Raw genomic sequence first — 22,460 nt, forward strand, 5'->3', positions numbered from 1 at the left:
CATAGAAATACTGAAATGTTGCATTGATATGAAAAAAATAGCACGATAAAATACCGGTATGTATTTTAATTTGCTTTCCTTTTTCCTCTTTCAGTCGCCTGTGTAGGCTGCATCCAACTTTGAAATCTGTAGATATGTTTAAATTCCGGGGACCATCAACTGTTGGTGACCGCCTGGTTTTCAATGCTATAGTTAACAATACTTTTCAGAAAAGGTAATAAGCTTGTCTCTATCTTAATGCTACTGTATGGTCTAAAATGCTTCAGCAGGCATCCCCAAACTTCGGCCCTCCAGATGTTTCGGACTACAATTCCCATCTTGCCCAACCACTGATCCTGTTAGTCATGGGAGTTGTAGGCCAAAACATCTGGAAGGCTGCAGTTTGGGGATGCCTGTGCTTCAGTTTCAATTTGCATAAATAATATAAGAATTAAAATGTAGTTTGCAGTGCTATTTTTCTAGAAAAAATAGGTGCCAGAACTCACCACAAATGCCTCACTTGTTCTTTTATAATGGCAGCGGCGCCCACCTGAGAGATGCCAAGACTCAGTTCCAGTGAGTTCCAAGTGGGGGAAAAAGCCCTGGTAGTTTGAAATTATACCATTCTTTGTTGCACTAGCAAGAACATAAGTATAAAAAATTCATATTCAGATATTTTCCCTCTATTTATTGTACAACAACTGGAGATTGTAGTTTCTTGTATGTATGCTCCATTATTCATACGCATTCCCTTTGACCAGTTATTATGTGCTATCCTAGCCCAGTATTAAACAGACCCTAGCAAATCAGTAAATCTCACCACAGAATAGGAAGTTGTATGTCTGGTCATAACATTTGGTGTGAGAGCCTAACTAACATCTGATATACTTTAGAGATCAAGAAATATAAAAGTATACATAGGGTTGGATCCTTGCAGTCCAATCCCATGCATGTCTACACAGAAACGACCTGTTTAGATCAATAGAGCTTAGGCTCACCTGTATAAGATGGCAGGTATAATAATTTATTTCCTTCTTTTTTTAAAAAAAAAAGCTTGTAGCTTCTCTGTATAATTTGGTGCTGCATCTGTTGCACCCCAGCTGCTAAATTAACTGAAAGCTCTTCTTTTTCAGCATTGAAGTTGGAGTTCGTGTTGAGGCCTTCAATTGTGAAGAATGGGCCAAAGGCCAAGCTCGGCATATCAACAGTGCCTTTTTAATTTTTAATGCTGTAAATGAACATGGAGAACTTATTACCGTCCCCAGAGTCAAATCTATTACAAAGGTGAACCCTTAAAAAAATAGGGAGAGAACAACTGTGTACATAAACAAGATAATCAGATTATTAATTTAGAAATTATGAAATAGATCAGTAGGAGAAGTGAAGATTTATTTGAGTTATGTAAGATGAAAAATATATAAATCATATTTGTCCCATAAGGGGCACTAATTCTAAAGTGCTTTGGATTAATATTTCATCTAAAAGATGATTATTGAACTTATAGCCAAGGACTGAAATACTCTGCCAGTCTCAGGTAAAAGGGCTTGCCGTAGTTTTGTGATCCTAAGACAAACCAGAATTGTACTTTTCAGACAGTATTGTAGTTAACTTACACATTTTATTTAGATGGTTGGCTTCACAGTAAAGTCTGTGTTATGCTCTTTTTTTAAAAAAAGCTTGTTATATTCAATCTGTCGACTATTCTGAAAATTAGCAAAACTACAATGTAAAATTTATAACTAATTATTATTTTTTCTTGCTTTGTTCATTGCAAAGGATGGTTTAAGGCGATACCATGGAGCTATCGCACGGAAGAAAATTAGATTAGCCAGGTACAGTAAGTAAGCCCCAAAGACAGCATAAATGTTTAAAATGCCATTAACAGTACAGCTGATGTTATTTCTCAGCTGCTAGTGTAGAGCTGATCATGTTTGGTTTGTGAAACATCAACAGAAAACATCAGTGCATGAGACGTTCCTCATAGATTGTACACAAAATCATTTCGGTGTACAGTAATGTGATATAAATCCAGCTTAAACACAACAGATTATGGAATCTCTTCCTCCATATGGGATTGTTATGGGAGTGGGGGTATAGTTAGGATTTTTCCTAACTTTTTCCAGACATGCATGTCCATAACATGTTGCATTTAATAAGCTTTGGTAAAGAAGTCTATTTTAATGAACAATTTGATGTTTGAGCAGGATTGTTGCACCTTGTCTGGAGATGACAGCTTTAATGTTCCAAGGCAATATAACAGAAAGTAGCAGGTGGAACTCTTGCCTCCTACCTTAAGTGTTATGCTGGGTAATCTTTTTCCATGCTGGTGGAGGAAAAATTAGGATGTAAAGTGCCTGTGTCCTATCTCAGTGCCTTAGAGCATTTAAGAACCTTTTGTAGATAACTAGGGTTGTAACCAACATCAACCGTACTCATGACCAATTTAAGTCCATTCATTCCAGTGGGTCTGTTTGTTGATCACTTCTCCTACCTGGGCAGTTATCTTTCCACAAGAGCCGACATTGATGCCGAAATCCAGCATTGCCTGAGCTCTGTAAGTGCAGCTTTCTCCTGACTGAAGTGCAGAGTGTTTGAGGATCAGGACATTCACAGGGAAACCAAAATGCATGTTTACAAAGCTATTGCACTACCAACCTTACTGTATGTTTGTGAAACATGGAGCACTTATAAACGCCTTCTCCATCTCCTCAAAAGATTCCATCAGTGGCGTCTCCGGGGGGGAAATTACATATCACTTGGGAAGACAGGTGAACTAATGTCAGTGTACTGGAAGAAGCAAAGATCACCGGTGTTGAAGCAATGATTCTTCAACATCAACTTCGTTGGACTGGTCATGTTGTTCAGATACCTGATTATAGTCTTCCAAAGCAACTACTCTATTCTGAACTTAAAAATGGAAAGCATAATGCTGGTGGTCAACAAAGGTTTAAAGACTCTCTCAAGGCAAATCTAAAAAAATGTAGTATAAACACCGACAATTGGGAAACATTGGTCTGCGAGCGTTCTAATTGGAGAACAGCCTTTACCAAAGGTGTCATGGACTTTGAAGATGCTCAAACTCAGAATGAAAGCGAAAAACATACTATGAGGATGGTACGGTTGGCAAATCCTCACCTTGATCAACTCTCACCCGGAAACCTATGCCCCCACTGTGGAAGGACGTATGGATCCAGAATTGGACTCCACAGTCATTTACGGACTCACTGTTAAGACGGACTCACTGTTCATGGAAGACAATCTTACTCAGCTACAAGTGATCGCCAAAGAAGAAGATTCTGAGTATAATTAAATTTGATACAACCCTAGTTGTATCACATCACATATGTGGAGTCTATGCATTTATAGCTTATAGGTACAAAAGAGCCAGGCATCACAAGGTCAAGGGCAGGGCTAGTTTATTGAACCTGTTCCCATCCCCTCTGTCATCCGCACAATGGTTATCCTTGAATTTTAGTTAGCTGCACCTGGCAAATCTCCAGACAAGGACCTGGCAATCCTAGTTCTGATTGTTGCAAATTATAAGAATTAAGCATTTGCTAGTCGCAGCATATTTAGAAGAGTGAATGCTGTAGCAATTTGTCATTTTTATATAACTTGAGGAATTTTAAGAAGTTTAAAACAGTTGCACTAGTAGGAGCCTGTGCAACGAATCCTGTTAATGCAACTGGGTTTTCCTAATTGACTTGGGGTTCAGGACAAACCCCAGAACAGCACATGGGGGAGGTGGTTCCAAGTGGTAAGCAGAAATGCTTGCCGCTGACAATCAAATCACTCAGCAATGAATTCCCCCCTGAGGATTTCCTAAGCTTACTTTTGGCCTTCTTTCCACATTGTATCAACTACAGGAAATACATTCTTTTGAAGCAGGAAGACAATTGCACAGTTGATTTCTGGGACAGAGGCAATCAGGTAACATCAGTAACATTTGCATATGTAATGTACATTAAGGCATTAAGTACATGGCCCTAAATGTCAAAAATTGGCTTCTCTCCGACTCTAACTCAAATGTGACAGCCAAGGTAGCTAAATTCTGCACTAAAGTCATCAAGATTCGGTCCGCCTTATTTAATAGCATCCATATTATTATATGATAGAGCCAAAGAAGAATCAGAGTCATTATTTGTTATAGTTCATCCTCTGATGTAGTGCTATTTTTATTCAATCATTTCTATATAATGGTTTAAGGATGGTAAATTTTATTAGTCTATAATTCTAGAATATATTTTAGATTGTATCTGAATGTTTTCCTTTTTATGTTTTGTGTGTGCTGGTCATTGACCATAATCAATATTGATCGATTGATTGATTGGGTGTAAAATGATGGTATTTTTATCTTTATTTACTGTCTCCTAATATTTAATTATAATCAGAATTACAGGAGAATATGGATGTGAGGGCGATCTGGCTGCGACATCTGTCACCCCTATAACAAGTAACAGAAATTCGGCCATATACTGGCATTAAGTGGGACTGGACCACTCCTTCTCTTTCTCTTTTTCTGCCGCCACAACCCTTCCTCTTCATCTCTCCTTTCCTCGCCACACATGGGAATTAGGCCAAGGAACATAGACTGTCTACCCCTGATTTAATTGGTCAGTGAAATGTAGCAGTACAATACATTTAAAGCACACACATATAATTCTGGGAACTGTAGTTTAAATCTCACGATCGTACTTAAATAAGTACGATTCCCAGCACCCTTAACCAACTACAGTTCCCAGAATTCTTTGAGAGAAGGCATATGCTTTTTACACATACCATGTGTACACAGCCACAAATTAGTCTCCTTTTAAACAGAATCACCATGAGATCATCATGAGAGTTATACTCCTGCTGTTGAAAAGGTTCAGTTCAGACATTGTCTTTTTCAAGAGGAGAGAGAGAGAGAGAACAAAATATTTGTTTTGCAACCAAATTCCAGAAATTATAAGAATTTCTGTGCCTTGTACATTTTCCCTCATTGTACCTTGCTTTATGTTTCAGGCAGACAAAATCAAAAGCAATGTTACAGCATTGACTGTTCTGGCAGCAAAGCCTGGATGGGAAATGATTAGCACTAGCCTGGACTGTGTAAGTACTCAATTGTGCAGGAGACACACACACATTTCCCTACCAATTCAAATAATTAATATGAATGGAAAGTCCCAGTACAATGAGACCTTTTAGACTACAAAGTAATTATGTGTCATTAATTTTATCTCAGACACTGTCCTCTACGTTTCTGCAATTTAAAAGCTGCAGCTGTTAAGGTATTTTCTAAAACTGTTAAAATTATTTGTCTGCTTCGTCTTTGAAATCAAAATGTACATTTTTAACTAACTCCCTTCTCCCCCTTTCTATGACTGCTAATTAGTATGCTGCTAGAAGACAGGCTTTGAATGTCAAATTGTTCACATGGATCATGTGACTATTCACGTGACACTGTTTTTTTTTCTCCTGAAGATTTTGAGTTCTATGTCTGGTCGGTTAAGAAAGAAACACATATTCTCAGTTGTGGCAGTTTCCCAGTAAGACTAACCTGAAATGATTTTTGCTTTTGGATAACTGATGTCTGACCTCTGCTTGGAGTAGATAAACAGTATATAGTATTTTTATAAATCAACTGGAAATAACAGTATGCAGTATTGATATAAAACATGAGTCCCAATTTTTCCCCCTTCAAGTAAATGAATAATAACAATACTTTCAGCATTTACTTGCAACTATACAAAAAAAAGCAAGGCAGCAAAAAAGGAATTAAAAATGTTTCAAACATTGTATAAATTAAGCCAGCAGTCATTAAAAGAAGAAGAAGCAGTACCCCAAAAAGCCTGTTGCAAAAAATACGTTTTAATTTCTCATCAAAATGTGAGCAGTAGTGGACTCAGGCAGGCATCCTTTGCATTTTTTTGCCTACCCCAGATGAAAGGTCCTGTCTGTCATGCCCAATCCAGATACTTCAGATGTCTGGGCAACACAGAACAGGTTTCTCAAGGATCAGACAGATTAATATGGGTCAAAATATTTTTGAGATACTCCTTCAGATGATCACATCTAGACCCACTTATATCAATAGTCCAGCCACTATTATGCTCCTTCTACCTACGGCCAAACTGATAGATCAAATCTACTGTCACAGCTCCCAAGTCCAGTTTGTCTCTTTTTCCTTGCATAATTTAGCTCCTATTTGCCTTTATTCTTTCTATCTCTAGCTATATTCACTCTGTTCATCGCTGAAACTTAATGGGCATAGCAATCTTAACCCCAGCCTGCGAAAAGCAAAATGGATCGGAGTGGATCGCCACATCCCAAACCCTGCCAGCTCACACTGGCCAGCGAAGAAGGTTGGGGGGCCATTTTTCCTAAAATATTTGCTGTGCCATCTCCAGCTGGGCCTCTTAGGTGATCCAAGAGGCTTTGGAGTTAACATATCTGATCAAAAATTGCTGGCAACATGTGCTAAAACAGTCCATTTTGGGGCTTGCTACTGGCAGCAGCTGGTTTCCTACCCTACAGGGTGCAATGGGACTTCCATTGTGAAGGAGAACCCCCACCACCACCAACCAGCCACATGCTTCTCCACCTATGGAGCATCCTGCCCCCATCCCTTCCAGCCATCAACTTTGAAGGAGTAGGATTGCACTGTAAAATTATAGCAATATTGTCTTATATTGTTCTATTCCAGTGGTTCCCAATTGGTGGTCCGTGTAACCTACCCAGGGGGGTCTGTGGCACCATTCACATAACGAAAACTACCATAGAGATACCAATATTTTCTAAAGTAAGGGGTCCATGAATGGGATTTTGAAAAACGGTGTGTGTGTGTGTGTGTGTGTGTGTGTGTGTGTGTGTGTGTGCAGCACGTAGCTAATTGGGAACTACTGTTGTATTCCATTGAAGTAAGCAGGATTCTCCTAGAAACTTTTATAATGCTGTATGGCTGATACTGTTTAAAGTTATGACCCATATTTCCCTGAGTATTTGCTTTTAAAAGCTAAAGGACCTACCAACATTGTTAATCTTAATCCATAATTCTCTCTCTCTCTCTCTCTGTCCCCCATATAATAAAAAAATACTTTTTTTTAGATAAAAATGTTTACTCTTGAAGAGACAGATGCTTTGTCAGTCAAGGTTGAAATGCAAGTGCGGATATCTTCAGAACTAGCATTCTCCCTCTTATCTGACTTCAGACATCATGTGCAGTGGGCTAAACACTATTCGTAAGCATTTCCCCCCCTTTTAAAGTCCGTATCCACTTTCATGATCTGGTTGAAGTAGATTCTGCCTTCATAGACCAAAGTGACCTGTTAAAATGATTTCCGTAATACAGTATTCAGTAGGACAATGAGGAAGTTTCAAGTAAAATACACAATGGCTTTTATAAGCTTTGGTAGCCAAGGTTTGTTACAATTCATACTTAGTCTGCAGAGAGCTAAAGCACGAGCCTGGATACAGATGACATGCTAAGCCAGTGGTTCCTAACCTTTTTTTGGCCATGCCCCATCTAAACATCTCTAAAATCCTGAAACCCCCCCTCCCTGTGGCATATAATTCTTATTATTCAAAAAGTGAAATCCTATTCATGTGGAGGAAGCCTAAAAGGCCATTAACTCATTCTCAAATTGCCCCCCTTAAAAATCAGATTGCCCCCCTGTGGGGCATGTGCCCTACGTTGGAAACCATGGTGCTAAGCCAAGCCAAGGTTTAGCTCAGCATGGCCAGCAGCAAAACAACTAGGGAGGAGTATAGCTCGACATTCTCAGAGTGGTTTAACACTCAGTCCCTCTTCCCAGGGAACTCTGGGTATGGTTGCTCTGTGATGGGATCTCCTAACAACTCTTTTGGAGAAGACATGACTATTAAACTGGTATCATAGATCTATAATGTACAGTACAGATGTGGCCATTGTCTTTAGAAAAAAGGTACTTTGGCAAATATCTAAAACCATGTTAGTTGAACAAGGAAATAGTTCTGTAAAGATATGCTTTTTAATAAAGATATGTCTTGTCAGCAATGAAAGTGTTGAACTGGCCCAAATATATCCTACCTCTTAGATTTCAAAATGATTAAATGTGCTCCTATTTTGCATAGTGTTGAATGTTGAAAAGTAACGGGCTGCAGCCCTAATCAAGCTGCATTGGGAAGCAGGTGAAGAATTATGTAATTAGTAAGGCAGAAACGGGACACAGGTGGCGCTGTGGTTTAAACCACTGAGCCTCTTGGGCTTGCCGATCAGAAGGTCGGCGGTTCGAATCCCTGCGACGGGGTGAGCTCCCATTGCTCGGTCCCAGCTCCTGCCAACCTAGCAGTTCAAAAGCACGTCAAAGTGCAAGTAGATAAATAGCTACCACTCCAAGCGGGAAGGTAAATGGCGTTTCTGTGTGCTGCTCTGGTTCGCCAGAAGTGGCTTTGTCATGCTGGCCACAGGACCCGGAAGCTGTACACCGGCTCCCTTAGCCAGTAATGCGAGATGAGTGCCGCAACCCCAGAGTCGGTCACGACTGGACCTAATGGTCAGGGGTCCCTTTACTTTACCTTTTAAGGCAGAAATGGTAAATATTGACTTTCTCGTTTTACTGCATTAATAAAGCATATTATTTTTATCTTCAAAAGTTTTGTCAGCACAGCATTTGAAAGTGGAGCAAGGGAGGAAGAAGACTGGTTAGATACAGAGCTGGTTAGATACAGTTTAATAGATGCAGGTTTAAGTTGAACTTGAAGTGAGCAATCACTGTTCCCATGTGGCTTCTTTTTGCCATTCTGTTTGGTTTAAATGTTTACTGGAGGAAAAATGAAGTCACGTGTAACAGTTATTTAATCTGAAATGAAAGCTGCACATTCCTAGTCACAATTTAGATTATAAAGGACATATCCTTTAATTCGTGTTTTACGTAATACCTCTGCTACTAAACTTCACTAATGTATGGCTCATGTTCTTACAGAACATGTAAGGTTATCCAGAATGTGACTGGAGAGGACAAAATATATCACATTACATCCATATCAATTAATGGAAATAAGCCAGATGATTTTTTAATTCTTGTGTCTCAAAGAAAGCCTTGCAAGACTGGGTAAGTAGTTGAAAGCAACCCATTTAGTGGCAGGTAAATTAAAAGCTTTCTACAATAAACTAACAGGACCCACACACCTAACAATAATTATATGCTATGAGTTTGGATGAAATAATTATTTCTTGCAAAATGTGGGGTGTCTTGATTGCTCAGAAACCCTGGACGTAGCAAAAACTGCTTTGTAAAGACTGAAGGCAAAGGTGCATGTGTGAAAGGCCATTTGTGCAACACCCCCTACACTGGAGTGAAGAACTGGTCCCTCTGTCCCTATGGCTTAAGTGTCACAATCTTAACAAGTAACCCACTTTTGCCTGTGTGGAGAATCAGCTGATCAGTGGGGCCTGCTAGCATAGAACTGCAGTGACTGGGCGCCAAGTGGAGAGGTCGCCGCAGGGGGCACTGCAACAGTGATGAACCACTGAAGGCAAGAGACAAGGGGGACTGGATTTGGTATTGCACAGGTCGCCGCTGAAATTTTAAAGCCCAAAGTCTGCCGCTGCTTCTGGGAACCAGTTTGCAAGGGGTCCTACTGTGAAAGGCATGTAGACATAGAGAGAAGAAAAGCAATGCAAGGGTGAAGGGACAGGTGGAGAGAGCCATCTTCCTACTTCCCATCTTCCCCAGCCCATTCCACTTACCATAAATTATTGCATATCACTACTTCTTTACTATATTGTGTGCTACATAAACAAAGAAATGTAATAACCTCCCGTGCAGTGCAGGGTTAAGGCATGAGGTTTTAACAATCCTCCCTTGCACAGAAAAATTCAAAACTGAGCAACTACTGTCTTGTGGCCAATACAGTAGCTATAAATGCAAGTCAGCATATATATTTAAAAAAACAGCAGCAGCAGCAGCATTTTTGACGGCTTAGATTTTAGTTGTAGCTTGTTGATAACACTACTCTTATTAAATTTAGAGACCCTTACATAATAGCTGTGAGGTCAGTTGCCTTGACATCTGTTCCACCTTCTGAGAATTACTGCAGGCGTGAAATCCAGTGTGCGGGATTCCTGATCTACCCTGATGGAAACTCCTCTTTTGTAAGCAGCATTGTAATTAAATACAGTTATTTTATGTGCTTTACTCTCTTGCTCCCTGCCTCTGTGATATGTAGGGCTGGATGATAACTGGTTTTCACCAGCAAAACATCGCAATATATATCATGGTATCTGAAAAAAGGAACTACGCAGAGGTGAACAGGACAGTGTCCTTGCAACTGCTACTAGTTAAGGGTTGGGCTTGGCTACCAAATGGTGGCATTCAGGACAATCCAAAGTACGTCTGGTGATGAGTCATAGTGAATACAAGTAATCTGGGACTGCCAGACTGCTAGCAGGCTTGCTAGGTGGTAGCAGTAGGGCTCAGCAGGCTGCCGCAGCTTCTGCCACTGCCTCCCACTACCACCAGGACTTGCAGGCCGCCGCCACTTCTTCCCACCACTGTGAGGTCTCGCAAGCTCCACTGCTTGTGCTGCTACGAGGCCTTGCAGGCTGCCACTACTATGACATCTGTTTCACCTTCTGAGAATTACTTGACAAATTACTTGACAAACTTGACATGAGTCAACAGTGTAATGCAGCAGCTAAAAAAGCCAATGCAATTATGGGCTGCATCAATAGGAGTATAGCATCTAGATCAAGGGAAGTAATAGTACCACTGTATTCTGCTCTGGTCAGACCTCACCTGGAGTACTGTGTCCAGTCCTGGGCACCACAATTCAAGAAGGATACTAACAAGCTGGAACGTGTCCAGAAGAGGGCAACCAAAATGGTCAAAGGCCTGGAAATGATGCCTTATGAGGAACAGCTTAGGGAGCTGAGTATGTTTAGCCTGGAGAAGAGAAGGTTAAGGGGTGATATGATAGCCATGTTCAAATATATAAAAGGATGTCATATAGAGGAGGGAGAAAGGTTGTTTTCTGCTGCTCCAGAGAAGCAGACAGGGAGCAATGGATTCAAGCTATAAGAAAGAAGATTCCACCTAAACATTAGGAAGAACTTCCTGACAGTAAGAGCTGTTCGGGAGTGGAATTTGCTACCAAGGAGTGTGGTGGAGTCTCCTTCTTTGGAGGTCTTTAAGCAGAGACTTGACAGGCATATGTCAAGAATGCTTTGATGGTGTTTCCTGCTTGGCAGGGGGTTGGATTCTATTGCTACCACTTTCCGTTGCCGCCACAATGCCTTGCAGGATGCTGCTTCTGCCATCACTTTCTGTCACTGCTGCAAGTCTCCACAGGCCTCTGCCACGAGGACTCACAGACCACCGCCACTTCTGCTGCCAAATCTTGTTGCCACTGTGAGGCCTCGCAGGCCAGTGCTGTTACTGCTGCCACTGCCATCACTCCCTATCACGGCCTTGCAGGCCGCTGCAGTTACTGCCACCACTTTTCATCGCCGCTACAAGCCTTGCAGGCTGCCACCACTGCTGCCAACTCCCATCACTGATGTGAGTCCTTGCAGACCACCACTGCTATTGCCGCTGCCTCACATCACTGCCATCGAGTCACCCATCCAAGCACCGACGAGACCCAGACCAACTAAGCTTCCACAGGGCTTCAGGGCTTACCTTTGGATGCAAGGTCACTTCAATAATCTTTCCCTGTTAATCCAGAAGATGGCAGTGTTATGCCTGCCAGTGCTATCTGCACTTTTCTGGTGGCTTAAAGCACCAACTTAGGTTTTTCCTATGCTATCTGGTAGGCCAACACAGAAAGCAATTGAAACGTTCTTGCATATTCATACTGCTCTGACCAGCAAGAAGTGATGCACTGAAATGGTCTTAAGAATGAAGCCCAAGTTGTTGAGTATGAAGTAGAACAAGATGTTTTTAGTGGTTATTTCACATAACTCATGTTAACCTTATATATGTTTAAAGGTTTCCTACTGCATCCAAGGAACACCTGGTGTTATGCCTTATGTTGCTGCAACTCTTGATGGCTCATCAAAATCAATTGAGGATACAGCTTCTGGGTGCATTCGGTTCTTGGAGTTACAGAGTAGCACAATGGACTGCATTTAGTTAAGCAATACTGTGTAAATAACTTTACCATTCTTTACATCTTATACACAAGTTGTCATTAACACCAATATTTATCAAGCTGGCAAGTCAGTTGCTACCTACTTTTATGTTCAGGACCTGTATATCTAAATCATCACAATGTTCTACATCATCATACGATGGAGCTATTTAATGATAAATTCAGTAACTAAGTTAAGTCATCTTTCATCAACATTTCATTGTTCTTTTGGAGTCCTCAGAAAACTTGTCAAAGCAATACGTATTACTGCACACAATTTAAAATACTGATTTTTTATTTATTTAAAAATATCATTGTATGTAAATTTTAATTTCTATTGTAAATAATTTTCCTAGTCTATTGTTAATCTCAGCTAACAGCCGTATTTGTTATTCATGATTTTGCAGTTACATAGTGCACGTATGACATTCGGTAATAGGCACCGATTTCAGAATCCTGAGAATGTCAGGTTGTGTTTCCTATTTCTTGTAGTTGCAAAAACAGATACTGTGCATAGGCCAAGGCTGTATTTGAACAATTAAGTCCTGGCTTAGTAAGGGCATGAATGATCTCCATGTGCTTTCATGCAGCTCCTTTGCTCTTCCCTCTACACAAGAGTAGGATGCCATAGTTAAAACTTGGCTTATCGATCCTGACTTGTTTGGAAGGCATTAACCATAACGATTTACTGCTGCTGCCCAGATTGTTTTCCTGCTTGCACAAAGGGAGTAGCAATGGGGCAGCATGTGAATATATAGGTGTCCTATGCTATTTTAAACTACTTGATACTGCTTTCAGAATGAGTTACTGTATACATTTTAGTCATATCAACACACACCTTTGAATTAAATAATTAAAACTATGAGTGTTATGCTAATTTAATTTAAGGCTGTATAATTATCTCGTTATTTATTATATTTTGGGTTTTAGATGGTATTTTTGTTATTGAACTTACCAGGAAAGCAATGAATAACTAAAACTGACAGAATTCCAGTAGATTTTAGTAGGAACTGAATCAGGTGCCCAAAGACAACATTCCAAGAAGTGCAATCTTCCTTCAGTGCTGTTCTATCACTGAATCTTGCACGCAACTATGTGCTCTAACCTGAGCTACAGCTGTTTCTCAAAATGTGATGCTCCTTTTGCAAATGGCCACTCTCCACTCGCTAACCATCCCTGCTCCTCCAAAGTAAAAGAAAACTGATATAGCTGAGAAAAGTTCTTCCAGAAGCCACATGGGCAGTGCCATTAACAGATCATCCAGGAAATACACTTTGAAACTGTTGAAGTGTAAGTAATTTGTAAGGAGAGAATGGTAGTTAAAGACTAAATCTGTGATTATCCAGATGTCACAGCAGACAGCAAGTAGTCAACATAAATGAAATTGCAAACCATAACACTGCAAAGAATACAATTATTCAGAAAACACAAGAACTTGATACATGTGGTTTTATTACACTGGTTTATTTGTGGGGGAGGGAAATGACTTCATCAAGTATTTAATTCAACTAAAAACACAATCATTTCATTGTTATTCATGCTGCAAGATCAACCCTGCTACCAGCAATGTTTTAACTTTGCTTTTGGCTATTCAACTGTTGTCTCATTCCCATGTTCATGGTGAGGTCAAGAACTTCAACACTAAAATAGGACTCAGTTTCATTTTGAGATACCTTCTGTCGTAGCACGTTTCATTTACAAAAAGCAGATTGACCTATTAGCTCTCCTTCCCATTTGTTTATTGGTATGACTACTCTCCACTGAGTAACATGTTATATTACCCACTGACACGCTGGTTGGAAAACCAGCAATTGCATAGTTTAACTTTCTGTTCAGAGATATACTGTCATGCAGTCACTTGCTGCAATTTATCTTCTGGCAAGGCATTTCCTCTCCTCTCTAGGAAGCTTCCATTCAAGTTAGGGTTTTATTAAGTGATCATCACTTAGCAGACTGCAGTTATGGCTTATTCTGGAACTACAGTCCACAGTCCATTTTTAGTAGTATAACTTTAAGCCAAACACCGAGAATTGTTGTAAAGAATGATGCCAGACAGCAGTTGTCAGAAGTTAACAACTTTAGCTATTTTTGGTTTTGGTTTTTGCGGTTTAGGGCTGTCTAAAACCTCTTGGTAATCTGCACTCATTCCTTTGAGCCATCGACCAACAGTTGCCACTCGATCTAGGAAAGGAAAAATAAATGAATGTGTAAGAAATCAGCTTTCTGATCCAAGTGCTGAGGAACACATACGTAATTCAGCATTGCAGTTTTACAGCCTACTTTGTGCTCTTTACTCCAAAATAAGTCTTAATGAAACCAATGGAGATTACTCCTAAGTCTTGTACATTTTTGAACAAGACTTTCTGACAGCAACAAGTTGCAAATTCCAATGCAGTATAACATTGACACTGATGTCACTTGCTTTGTATCAGCCATACAGAAATTATGGGTATCAAAATGAATGCAATCTCTACCTGCAAGTTGATGCACTATGTAGAGTTAGCATCACACCCCCAGTTAATGGCCTGTTTAAAGATAATAATAACAACAACAACAACAACAACAAGAATAATTTATTTATACCCGCCCATCTGGCTGGGTTTCCCCCAGCCACTCTGGGTGGCTTCCAACAAAACATTAAAATACAGAAATCCATCAAACATTAAAAGCTTCCCTAAACAGAGCTGCCTTAAGATGCCTTCTAAAGGTCTGGTAATTGTTCTCTTTGACCTCTGGTGGGAGGGCGTTCCACAGGGTGGGTGCCACTACCAAGAAGGCCCTCTGCCTGGTTCCCTGTAACTTGGCTTCTCGTAGTGAGCGAATCGCCAGAAGGCCCTCGGCGCTGGACCTCAGTGTCCGGGCAGAACAAGATGTGGTCAATAAGGTGAAATTGAGGGTTGTACCACTTGTTTTATAATTCATAATCAGTAGTCAGAGTTCACTATTTATATAGAATGGTTCACAGGTATATAACTACACTTTAGGATAAACAGAAGTTATTTCATCCCTCACCTGCATTTTGATTTTCTGGACAATCTTTTTTAAAGTGCTCCACAGATCCACAGATCCTGCAAGCACCTCCTGTAGAAGATAAAAGACACCCACACAAAAGTATTTAGCCACAATATATGAATTAACAAATGCCAGATGTCAAGTGTACAGAGCAAGTTTACTTTTTTCCAAATAATTTTTATTATTAATTAATACAGAGCAAGTTTACAATTCCTAAACACAAGGAAGCAAAACTCACTGTTCATATTTTTGTGCTCCATCGCATCAAAACTACAAGGCTGATTCAGATGGGCAGCTGTGTTAGTTTTAAGGGACCACAAGGTTCCTCACTGTTTTTGCTAACAAGATTTGTTGTAGCATACACTTTTATGCACAAATGTTGTTTCAGTTGGCAGTTATATATATATAATATACACAGAGAGTCCAAATGGCAAGCCAATACAATCTGTGACAGGAGTCCATTGTTTCAATTTAAGCTAAACAGAATCAAATTTCTTGATTAGCAACAAAATGAGATCCTATCAAGAAGTTTGATTCTATTGAGACAATTGGTTCCTATTGTTCTACAGATCACGACCCAATGATTCCTTATTTTGATATTCATGGTTACTGCTCTTGCAAATGGTAATTTTGGTTATCTTAAGCTTTCCAGATATATATTATATTGATATTTTATACTTCGTTGATTGATCAACTATCATAAACACTTGATTGAACCGACATTCAAGAATTTAGCAAGTTATTTTTTTAATGCATTTCATGGTGTAGCATGTGATACTGCAGTTGCTATGATTTGTGTGCATGTGGTGGGGAATGGATAACAATCTATGCTGTATGTACATGAACAGATAGGTGTGTTATGGGTTTTCAATATGGCCGACATTTAAAGAGAATAATGGAATACTACTCTGCTGTATCTCTAAAATTAAGTGGGTCCCCCCCCCAATTAAATGTAAATACTTTGAAAAAACCTTTATGGGAATCCATTTGGAATTTTAGAGCTGCTTCTCAAGTAACCAGTACAAAAATACTCGTGATAAGGGGCAAACAATGTCTTTGACAATGAGCCAAAATTCCCAAACAGTGGTGAGAAGCATACAAGGTTGCCAGTGATAAAGCTGTCTCTTTTCACTTCTTGAACTAAGAAAGGGGGAGTACCCTCATGTCCATTAACTTACCGTAGTTATTTTTTTGGCAGGGGAGGGGGGTATGCAACAGTTGCACTCACCTTCAGCATAGAGTCCTTTAGGATTATCAGGACATGACCTTGAGAGATGTCCCATCTCACCACAAATGAAGCATTTTGCATATGGAAATTCACCTGTAAGAATTCAATCACGTTACAATTGAAATATCCACACTAAAATTATATAAGACACTGCAGTGAGGCAGCATTACCGTAATCTAGAATGGTTAAAATCATTAATACTATGTGAATTGTTGAAAAATATTAAGACAGGCATGTAACTTTTACCATGCCCAACATTCAATCGGGTTGTAGATATTACACGTACCAAGAGCAGGATCTATTTTTGCTCTGCATTTGTTGATTTCATGCTCTGTAGATCCACAGCGGTAACAAATTCCAGTTCCCATATCTTGGCTTTCAAGTACAGCTGGGCAATCCGCCACACCGTGTCCTGGCTTTCTGCAGTGGAAGCACACCTTTGGCGATACAAGGTGAATTACTAAGTGAGCAGAAAGAGATATGAACTGAAAGCAATCTCTTTTTCTGCTAGCCACATTTCAAATGAATCTTACCCCTGCCCCAACCAATGAGATCTGATGAAGTAGGAGCCAGTGATGCATAGTTAGAGTAACACAGCCACAGTGTTTTAGATTTTTAAAGAACTGCACGATATCTTTAGCATCATGACTAATTTGGCCATTAATCTGAAGTTAAGATTCCTGAAGAGCAAAGCCATTCTTCTCACCAAGCCTCTCATTTAACAATGGTATTTGAGAAAATACCATTCAGAGAAAAGCCAAAGGCTTGATTAGGATCCTAAACATTCAATGACATCACCCTTTTTCTAGCACTAAGTATAACCTGAGACACCCATGGAACCGCATTTGAAAGCAGTTCCACAAACCGTACTTAAGCACAACAAATTCCACATATTTATCTATTTAACCTTGAGTAGGAGCTAGCTAGGAGATCTGGGTGGCACTGTGGTCTAAACCACTGAGCCTAGGGCTTGCCAATCAGCGGTTGAAATCCCTGCGATGGGGTGAGCTCCTGTTGCTCGGTCCCAGCTCCTGCCAACCTAGCAGTTCGAAAGCATGTCAAAGTGCAAGTAGATAAATAAGTACCGCTCTGGCGGGAAGGTAAATGGCGTTTCCATGCACTGCTCTGGTTTTGCCAGAAGCGGCTTAGGCATGCTGGCCACATGACACAGAAAAACTCTGCAGACAAATATCGGCTCCCTCGGCCAGTAAAGAGATGAGTGCCGCAACCCCAGAGTTGTTCGCGACTGGACTTAACTGTCAGGGGTCCTTTACCTTTACCTTTTTTAGGAGCTACAGTAGTTTATGGATTCATCACTCCAGAAAATTACACTGAAATGGGTAACTCAAGTAGCCCAAAGTATACGTGCCCATTAAATAACTCTATAAACTGATGCCAAGAGTACCAAATTCTACATCACAATCATCCCCTAAATGCTTTGTGAATTCTGGAAAGGTGATATTGCTCCATAATATAATCATGCCCAGTGAAGTAGCATAACTAAACTATTGGATTATGAGTGCCATCACTCTTTGTAAACCTAACCTAACAAACGGGCTGTAAAGAAACATAAAATAAAGAATTTTTTCCCCCCTGTTGTGCATGACTTCTGGAAGTCCTCATGAGTGTTTTTCTCTATAGACAGCTGCTTTTACAGCTCTCTTACTGTGATCTGAAGTGCATAAATTGATTCTGCTTTTGTATCAGTTGTAATGCAACCTGCAGGTGAAAACTGCCATAGAAAACATTACTATTGTGCATAAAACCCATAACTTTCATTTATCAGTATTTAATTTCCCATCCCTACAATCTGTAGCATGACTGAATTATCACTCTGCTATAAAAGAGAGAATAAAGACACAACAAAAATCAAGAGTGCTGAATACAGTAATAGAAATACAAACTTCCTTGGCTCATGAACACTTAAGTATAACAAAACATTTAAATATAGCAGAACAAACATAAATTTCTAGTTCAGCTTTAATAATTTTGAATATTCAAAGCAAAACAAAGTCTGTTAAAACATTAAAGAATATCTGAGCATTAAACATACATGCAGATCCATAAACCGTCAATCTAATTCAGAAACAAGCTTTTTACAAGTAGATAAAGTGCTGTGTACACAAAAGACTGCAACATGAGGAGAAAACCTATTTTCAGGCTAAAGTGGGGAACCTGTGACCCTTCAGATGACTGGCTGAGGCTGATGGGAGTTTGGGTCCATCTATATCTGTAGGGCCATGTTCCCCATCCCTGTGCTAAAGCATGCTCAATAATAAATGGAAGCCAAGACACAAAAGTGTTCACTAACGGTTATCTGGACTGAGACAAATTATTGTGATCTCACTTATGTGAGTGAGTAGTGTCATTTGCACTACGAAAAGAAAAAGTAACAGGCAACAAAAGAAAGAAATAACAATGGAACATCACCTTACCATTGTGTTCTTTTTCGTTTCCTGCCTTTTCACTCTTCTCCCCTCTCGCCGCCGGTCCTTTTTCAAAGCTGTTGCTATTTCATCCTTTGCTTCACGGCTGTTGATCAGCTCTCCTTTATGCAATGTCTGAGAGTTCTGTTTTAAATATTCCATAAAACCGTTGACATCTTCATTCGTATAGTCTTTTTTCTTCTTATTTTTCTTCTTCCCTTGAGTACTTCTCAAGGGAAAGTTGTTTGAAGAGCTTTGCTTTCTATTTGTTGTTGCGCTTCCGGTGGCATCATTTTTCATATGTTCCCATGGTGTTGCATCCAGAGCCTTCTTGTTGTGGGTGACATTTGCTCGTGCCCACCTGGTCATGACGTCCTATGAGACTTAAAAGATGTTAGGTTCACATTACTGGATTACTGCTATTTATAGTACAGCCGTGATTAATGAGGTGGACTACAGCTCTTATCATACCTGACCACTGACTGTGATGAGAACTGGAGTGCAACAACAAATACAGGACCACCGGTTTCTTATCCCTGCCCAAGACCCAGAACTGAATAAGCATTTCTATTTGTTTAGACCAGCACAACAGTGCTAGCTGCGGCTGAAAGGAGTTGTAGTCCACAACATCGGGGGTGGGGAGAGAAGCAGAGAACAGAATCAGGCCTCCTTTTATTCCCCTCTGGGCAGTGCCTCAGATCCAACCTTTACCCTTTCAGCTCCCAGTCTGAGGGGAACTGGAGACCAATTGGAGACCAACTGGAGACAAAGTGATGGGCAGAAATTAAGAGTGAGATCTACTGGCAGGTAGATCTGGATGACTTGAAACAGACAGGCAAGGGTTGCTGGTGCCCACCCGTAAGTCAAAGGACAGCAGCTAGAAAAGGCTAACCCACAGATCCTACCCTAAATTGTTGGCATCTGTCTGTCTAGAGACAGTGGAGTGCACTTCCAAGGCTGAAATTAAACTGCTGGAGAATCACAGTGCCTGCTGTGGCTGTGGAGATAGGTAACTTGTTATGGCTGCCTCCCGCATTGTTTTTGCTGCATTAGCAGCACCGAACTGACCTCTCTGGAGCGCAAGCTTTGGCAGCGTGTATGGAGGTCCTGGGCTGCCCAGGCAACAAATCACCCTCTTGGCCTCACTGATGTGGTCCAAAGGAAAGCAGAGCAATACATTTGGCACCAGCTTGGCTGCAGGAGTTGCCGTAAGCAGGCGTACAAAGCGCCATCCAACTGTTTAGGGACACCATTCGGGGATTTTTGTACCCTTAGCCTTCTCTTCTCCCAAAGATGTCCTGCAAGACAGCGGGTACAGATTTATCCTCGGGGTTTTCTCAAGGAACGAGTTAAAGCTGCAAGGCAGCAGTGGCTTAGCATCCTTCTCCCTACCCTAAATAAGACTGCTTTAAAGCGATAGGGTGGGAAACGACCACAATGATTTATGACTTGCGAACCTGGTTCTGGCATTGACCAAAGATTCCGGGGACTCAGCATAGGCTCAGAAGCACCCCAGGGTAGTAATAATAATAAACCCGAAATAGATCCGACAACAAGCCTGAAGTCTGCAGAGTCCCCGCCCGGGATCCATAGCTGCCAAGTTATCCCTTTTTTAAAGGGATTTTCCCTTATGCTGAATAGGCTTCCTCGCGAGAAAAGGGAAAACTTGGCAGCTATGCCGGGATCTTTCCCAACCCGGACTTGAGCATGTTCACTTCCGCGGACACGTGCGGAGCAGCTACCGAGGGAACGGAGGAGCCCCCGGCACTCAGGCCTTCCGGGACAGCAGCCGAGCCCCGGGTGCCCTCCTGAAGCAAGTGCCCAGCGGCTGCAGGCGCCACTTCGCCTTCGCCGCCTCCCGAGCAAGAGGTCCCTCACTCACCGGTGTCAGGAGGCGAGAAGCGCCACGCAAAGCCTCCAGCGCAGTCGAAACTCACAGCCCGGGAGGGAGAGAGCGGCACCGGAAACGTCCGGAGCCCGAACTGCTGCACTTCCTGTAGGTAGGTGGGTGGGTGGAGGCGGAGCGGTTGCTATGGGACCAGGCGCAGGCGGAAGCTGAAGCAACAGGCGGGAAGCGCGATGTTATGTGTTGCAGTTCAAGGCAGCCTGGCTGGCTCAGCCTGACGCTGTGGAGGGTTAGGCGCGCGTAACACATTGAGCCTCAATGGGCTGAAAAGAACCGGGCTCTGTATAGGATTGCAGGTTTAGGCGGAGTGGGCGGCGGCAAAAGAAAGCCACCATGCATTCCCCTCATTTCTTGGTTTCCGATGAATGTCTGTAGCTGTAGGTAAGCACATAAAGTCATGGGGAAAAGAAAGGGCACCCTCTTTGAATTCTGTGGTCTTGCATATGAAGTCATAATAACTAACTCATCTGTTTCATAGCAGGTCTTTGAGTTAGGTAAATATAACCTCAGATGAAGGGCAACACATGATGTATTACACCGTCTCATTGATGTATTTAACAGAAATAAAGCCAAAAGCTGTGTGTGAAAAAGCATTTGTACATCTTATGATTCAATAGCTTGTAGAACCACGTTGAGCAGCAATAACATGAAGTAATTGTTTTCTACAGGACTTTTATTAGCCTCTCACATCATTGTGGAGGAATTTTGGCCCCTCCTTCTTCACAGTGTTGCTTCAGTTCATTGAGGTCTGCTGGCGTTTGTTTATGCACAGCTCTCTGAAGGTCCCACACAGTATTTCAATTGGATGGACGTCTGGATTTTGACTGGGCCATTGCAACACCTTGGTTCTGTTCTTTTTCAGCCATTCTGTTGTAGATTTGCTGGTGTGCTTGGCATCCTTGTCCTGTTGCATGACTCAATTTCAGCCAAGTTTCAGCTGTCGGGCAGATGGCCCCACATTTGACTCTAGAGTACTGTGGTATACAGAGGAGTTCATGGTCAACTCAGTGGCTGAAGGATCCCAGGTCCTGTGGCTGCAAAACAAGCCCAAATCATCACCCCTCCACCACCGTGCTAAACAGTTGGTATGAGGTACTTGTGCTGATATGCTGTGTTTGGTTTTTTGCTAAACATGGTGCTGTGCATTATGGCCAAACATTTCCACTTGGGTCTTGTCTGTCCAAAGGACATTGTTCCAGAAGTCTTGTGGTTTGTTCAGCTGCAACTTTGCAAACCAAAGCCGTGCTGCCAAGTTCTTTTTAGAGAGACAAGGCTTTCTCCTGGAAACCCTTTCAAACAAACCATACTTGTTCAGTCTTTTTCTAATTGTACAGTCATGACCTTTAACATTTAATATGCTAACTGAGGCCTATAGACCCTGAGATGTAACTCTTGGTTTTTTTGCAGTTTCTCTGAGCATTGCATGTTCTGACCTTGGGGTGAATTTGCTGGGACGTCGACTCCTGAGAAGTCTGGCAACCGGTTTGAATGTTTTTCACTTTTGCATAATCTTTCTCACTGTAGAATGATGGCCTTAAAATTAGTTGGAAATGACCTTAGAACCCTTCTCAGTTTCATGGGTGGCAGCACTTGCTACTCTAAGAGCATTGTGTCATCTTTCCTCCTTGGCATTGTGTTAAACTCACGTGAATGCTCCAGACCAGCAAACTGATAAAACTTCAGCAAGTGGGCACACTTGCAAGGGGATTTGATTAGCAGCTCCTGTTTGCTGTTTATCCACTTAATTCCTATGGAAGCAGTAAGGGTGTACTTTGTTTCCCACAGATGATTTCTCCATTTTGGCTTTATTTCTGTTAAA

The 22,460-nt window shown here is 41.2% G+C and overlaps 2 protein-coding genes across 6 annotated transcripts in view; one reads left to right on the top strand and one right to left on the bottom strand.

Moving 5' to 3' along the window:
- ACOT12 (acyl-CoA thioesterase 12) overlaps positions 1 to 12,071 on the top strand; it is a 30,322-nt gene extending 18,251 nt beyond the window's left edge. The window contains exons 7-16 of one of the 2 annotated variants that reach the window (XM_035099974.2): positions 95 to 214; positions 1,113 to 1,263; positions 1,756 to 1,811; positions 3,846 to 3,909; positions 4,984 to 5,070; positions 6,192 to 6,323; positions 7,066 to 7,199; positions 8,922 to 9,050; positions 9,970 to 10,093; positions 11,928 to 12,071. In XM_035099974.2, coding sequence (XP_034955865.1) covers positions 95 to 214; positions 1,113 to 1,263; positions 1,756 to 1,811; positions 3,846 to 3,909; positions 4,984 to 5,070; positions 6,192 to 6,323; positions 7,066 to 7,199; positions 8,922 to 9,050; positions 9,970 to 10,093; positions 11,928 to 12,071 — 1,141 coding nt within the window. The remainder of the gene's footprint in view (positions 1 to 94; positions 215 to 1,112; positions 1,264 to 1,755; positions 1,812 to 3,845; positions 3,910 to 4,983; positions 5,071 to 6,191; positions 6,324 to 7,065; positions 7,200 to 8,921; positions 9,051 to 9,969; positions 10,094 to 11,927) is intronic. The other variant, XM_035099975.2, reaches the window with a different exon arrangement.
- ZCCHC9 (zinc finger CCHC-type containing 9) lies at positions 11,928 to 20,719 on the bottom strand. 4 transcript variants are annotated; one of them, XM_035099979.2, is made up of 6 exons: positions 20,618 to 20,719; positions 18,745 to 19,118; positions 16,596 to 16,746; positions 16,310 to 16,402; positions 15,082 to 15,150; positions 11,928 to 14,250 (listed from the first exon to the last, which is right to left on the bottom strand). In XM_035099979.2, exons 2-6 carry the CDS (start codon positions 19,102 to 19,104, stop codon positions 14,132 to 14,134), a joined length of 792 nt encoding a protein of 263 aa, XP_034955870.1. In that variant the 5' UTR covers positions 19,105 to 19,118; positions 20,618 to 20,719; the 3' UTR covers positions 11,928 to 14,131. The 4 variants fall into 4 exon arrangements, with proteins under 4 accessions (XP_034955870.1, XP_034955868.1, XP_034955867.1 ...); XM_035099977.2 differs by having other exon boundaries at positions 18,745 to 19,110; positions 20,618 to 20,704; XM_035099976.2 differs by having other exon boundaries at positions 18,745 to 20,033; positions 20,618 to 20,697.
- Between the last annotated feature and the right edge of the window lie 1,741 nt (positions 20,720 to 22,460).

Source organism: Zootoca vivipara, chromosome 11, assembly GCF_963506605.1.
Source record: "Zootoca vivipara chromosome 11, rZooViv1.1, whole genome shotgun sequence".
In the NCBI taxonomy this organism is placed as follows: domain Eukaryota; kingdom Metazoa; phylum Chordata; class Lepidosauria; order Squamata; family Lacertidae; genus Zootoca; species Zootoca vivipara.

Excerpts from the sequence above, each read along its gene's own strand:
- ZCCHC9 (XM_035099979.2), bottom strand. The coding sequence starts at position 19,104 with ATGACCAGGTGGGCACGAGCAAATGTCACCCACAACAAGAAGGCTCTG. Across the intron at positions 16,403-16,595 it reads AAAAATAGATCCTGCTCTTG|GTGAATTTCCATATGCAAAA; the intron begins GTACGTGTAATA and ends GAATTCTTACAG. Across the intron at positions 14,251-15,081 it reads TCCAGAAAATCAAAATGCAG|ATCGAGTGGCAACTGTTGGT; the intron begins GTGAGGGATGAA and ends TTCCTTTCCTAG.